Here is a 3,159-nt window from a genome sequence, read left to right on the forward strand (position 1 = left end):
ACACACACACACACGTTAGCCCAATGACAACGAACGTTCGGGTCACCCGACAACATTAAGACACTGTGTTATGGGACGAAACTTCATTGTTCATTTTTGCTTTCTTTATCTTAAACTTTAACAGGCAGGCAGCAGAAGCAATACTAGATAATATACCTACTAGTGTTTTTGTTTTGTATTTGACTGTACCAAATGTGACGCAACACAACCGTTGCTCTACATATCGGGCCTATCATTAAAATTATAAAACAATATAAATAATAATAAATGAGTCCAGTGTGCGCTGTAAGAGTCAATGTATGTGTCGTGACCCATGACCCATGACCCCTTACCCCAGCACGTGACAATCTCAGTCTCGCTTTGTCCTTTTGTTATCACCACTATACACTGTATGGTTGTGCAGTTTCCGCGGTGGAGGGTTGGCTGTGACTGATACGGGGTTGTGCGATAACCAAAACTGCTGCAGCAAATCACGACACCTCACGGATAGAAGGATGGCCGTCTTGACACGGTAAAAAGTACCAAAGAGAGACATCGTCAGGTATCGTCAATGGTACTTTTTGCCAGCTCGTCATCATCCGTGTGATGAGGATGCACATGATGGGATGTGGCAGTCGCGTGTGTGCGTGAGGGGAGGGAGAGGGAGGGAGGGGAGTGTGTTGTGTTTCTGATCTCGGCGTGACGAGAAGTGAGACAAAGCAATCTGCCCAACAATCAGGTAAGGAATTAATGTTTTTGTATAGGGATCTTTTTCCGCTTTGCTTCCGTTATTGTGTGATTTTTTTTAAATGCAGGCGTTTTACGCCTTTATCGGCCCACTTAAGATCATTAAGGATGTGGGCTACCGATCCCAATTGCCACGGCCAACCCAGGCTGAAAAGGAAAAAACATCCCTGCAGAAAGACTGAGATACCCGAAAAATATTCCTCCCCATTAGGGAATCGAACTCGGATACCCTGCCTGCGACAGCGAAACACCCAACCGCTCCACCACCGAAGCCGGTCTTGTCGCGAGAGTTGAGCGCAGTCCTGTGGATTGACAAACCGACACTGTACACACCTTACGTCAGCGCCTCTTACAACACGGTATAGGTTAATTGTTTAAGAGGCTTAAAATCTCCGAATAAAACATCTATTTCCGATAGGACCGAGACAAATTCAAATAGGTAGGAGGAAAGCTTTAAGAAATCAGGTTCAGAACGCCTTGTTGGAGACTCGAACCAAGGCCTTCCACTCAACAGTCCCGCATGATATCGACTGAGCTGAGGGTGCGCCCCTCCTACACATGTGTAGCAAGATATCATAGTGGTCACTGTCAGATACAGTTGCGGTCACCTTCAGACAACCTAGTGGTCACTGCTAGATACCATAGTGGTCACTGCCAAATACCATAATGGTCACTGCCAAACACCACAGTGTTCACTGCTAAATACCAAAGTGGTCACTGTCAGATATCATAGTTGTCCTTGCCAGATACCATAGTGGTCACTGCCTGATATCATAGTGGTCATTGCCAGATATCATAGTGGTCACTGTAAAATATCATAGTGGTCATTGCCAGATATCGTAGTGGTCACTGTAAGATATCATAATTGTCACTGTAAGATATCATAGTTGTCATTGCTAGATACCATAGTGGTCATTGCCAGATAGATCCGTAGTGGTCTATATCAGATATCATAATGGTCACTGCTATATATAATAGTGGTCACTGCCAGATACAATAAGTGTAATTGCGTCATGGTCACTGCCCGATATCATAGTGATCACTGCCAAAGATAGAACTAAAAACGTGAACCTGTGGTACAAGTTAGAGGGCAGATAGGAGAGGAAGACAGTAAAAGGGAAGAAAAGAAACGCAGAAAAGACGCTTCACAAAAAGGAATAACACAGACAGATTCAGTTGTGCATATCAGAACCTGTCTTCTGTGTACGTTTCCCATATAGATATATGCCAGGGAACCAGTCGAGGGGCGGGAACGACTGATGGAGAAACTGGCGTTGTTTGTGAATGAATGACTAAAAGTTGGAGGAAAAAGAAAGGGAGGGTCATTGCTAAAAGTATCGTCAGAGTTAGATACATATCACAGCTCTCGGTCAAACAGCAGTAACCTCGGGGCAACACCTGTGTCTCTAATTGTGCTCACCTCTCCAGGGGTCACGCGTCAAACCGGACTCTGTGGTGGTGTGGTATTGTGGTTAACTTAAACGTTTCGCCGTTGCACGCAGGAGACCTGACTTCGATTCCAGTGTGAGGAGAATATTTATCAAGTATCTCGGCCCGTCTTCTGGGACGTTGCGTCCTTCTCAGTCCAGGTTTACCCTGACAGATAGGGTCCAATTCGCTATATTACTGTATCAACCAACAGTCACAAATCCTGCCCAAGACGATCACGAAAATCTGTCATCCGCCGACGGGTAGACCTCCTCCCCCCCTCCCTCACCCTCCCTCCCTCCAATCATCTCTGTACACCCTTTCTCCCCCTCCTACTCCCTCCCGCCTCCCTCTAAAGAAACAGATCATTGTAATGAACCCGTCGACATACGTAAAGTTACTGCCACCTCCGGTCGGGGTCTTGTACCTCACGTTAGACAAGTAATCGTGTTCTTCGTGTCTCCAAACAGAAAAAAAATCAAGGGAAGCGTTGGGGGTGGTAGACTGTATATATTATGATCATCTTGTACAGGTTGTCGTCTTGTGTTGTACAGGTGGCCGCGTCGTACAGGTGTGAGTCTTGTACAGGCGGTAGCTGTAAGAGCCAAGCGCAGGTCGTGCTGTGTAGTTAGTTGTAGGTTGCCCACAACACAGCCACCGTCACCGCCACATCAACTGATGTTTTCGCCCACCTATGTTATTGATTGATTTCCTCCCTGAACTCGACGACCCCCGGCTTAATGGCTCACACTTATAGCTCTCCACTTGCCAGCCAGCGACTGTGGTGGAGGGGTTAGACTCTTGCCCTTGCACGCAGTAGACATGAGTTCAGTTCCCACGGGAGATGATGCTCGTGTTTTGAGTGACTGTGAGGATGCAAGGATGTGTGTATGTCCCAAACATCTAGAGGCGTTGCCATCTAACCCGCCTCATCAGGAACTTCGAGGAGGAGGAGGAGAAGAAGAAGAAAAAGAAGAAGAAGAAGAAGAAGAAGAAGAAGAAGAA

At 46.5% G+C, this 3,159-nt stretch overlaps 1 protein-coding gene across 1 annotated transcript in view; it reads left to right on the top strand.

Moving 5' to 3' along the window:
- Positions 1–2,976: 2,976 nt before the first annotated feature.
- Positions 2,977–3,159, top strand: part of LOC101855065 — a 3,422-nt gene continuing 3,239 nt past the window's right edge. Inside the window, exon 1 of the mRNA XM_013085418.2 lies at positions 2,977–3,042. Within this exon, the coding sequence (XP_012940872.1) occupies positions 2,977–3,042 (66 nt within the window). The remainder of the gene's footprint in view (positions 3,043–3,159) is intronic.

Source organism: Aplysia californica, unplaced genomic scaffold, assembly GCF_000002075.1.
Source record: "Aplysia californica isolate F4 #8 unplaced genomic scaffold, AplCal3.0 scaffold00001, whole genome shotgun sequence".
Lineage (NCBI taxonomy): Eukaryota > Metazoa > Mollusca > Gastropoda > Aplysiida > Aplysiidae > Aplysia > Aplysia californica.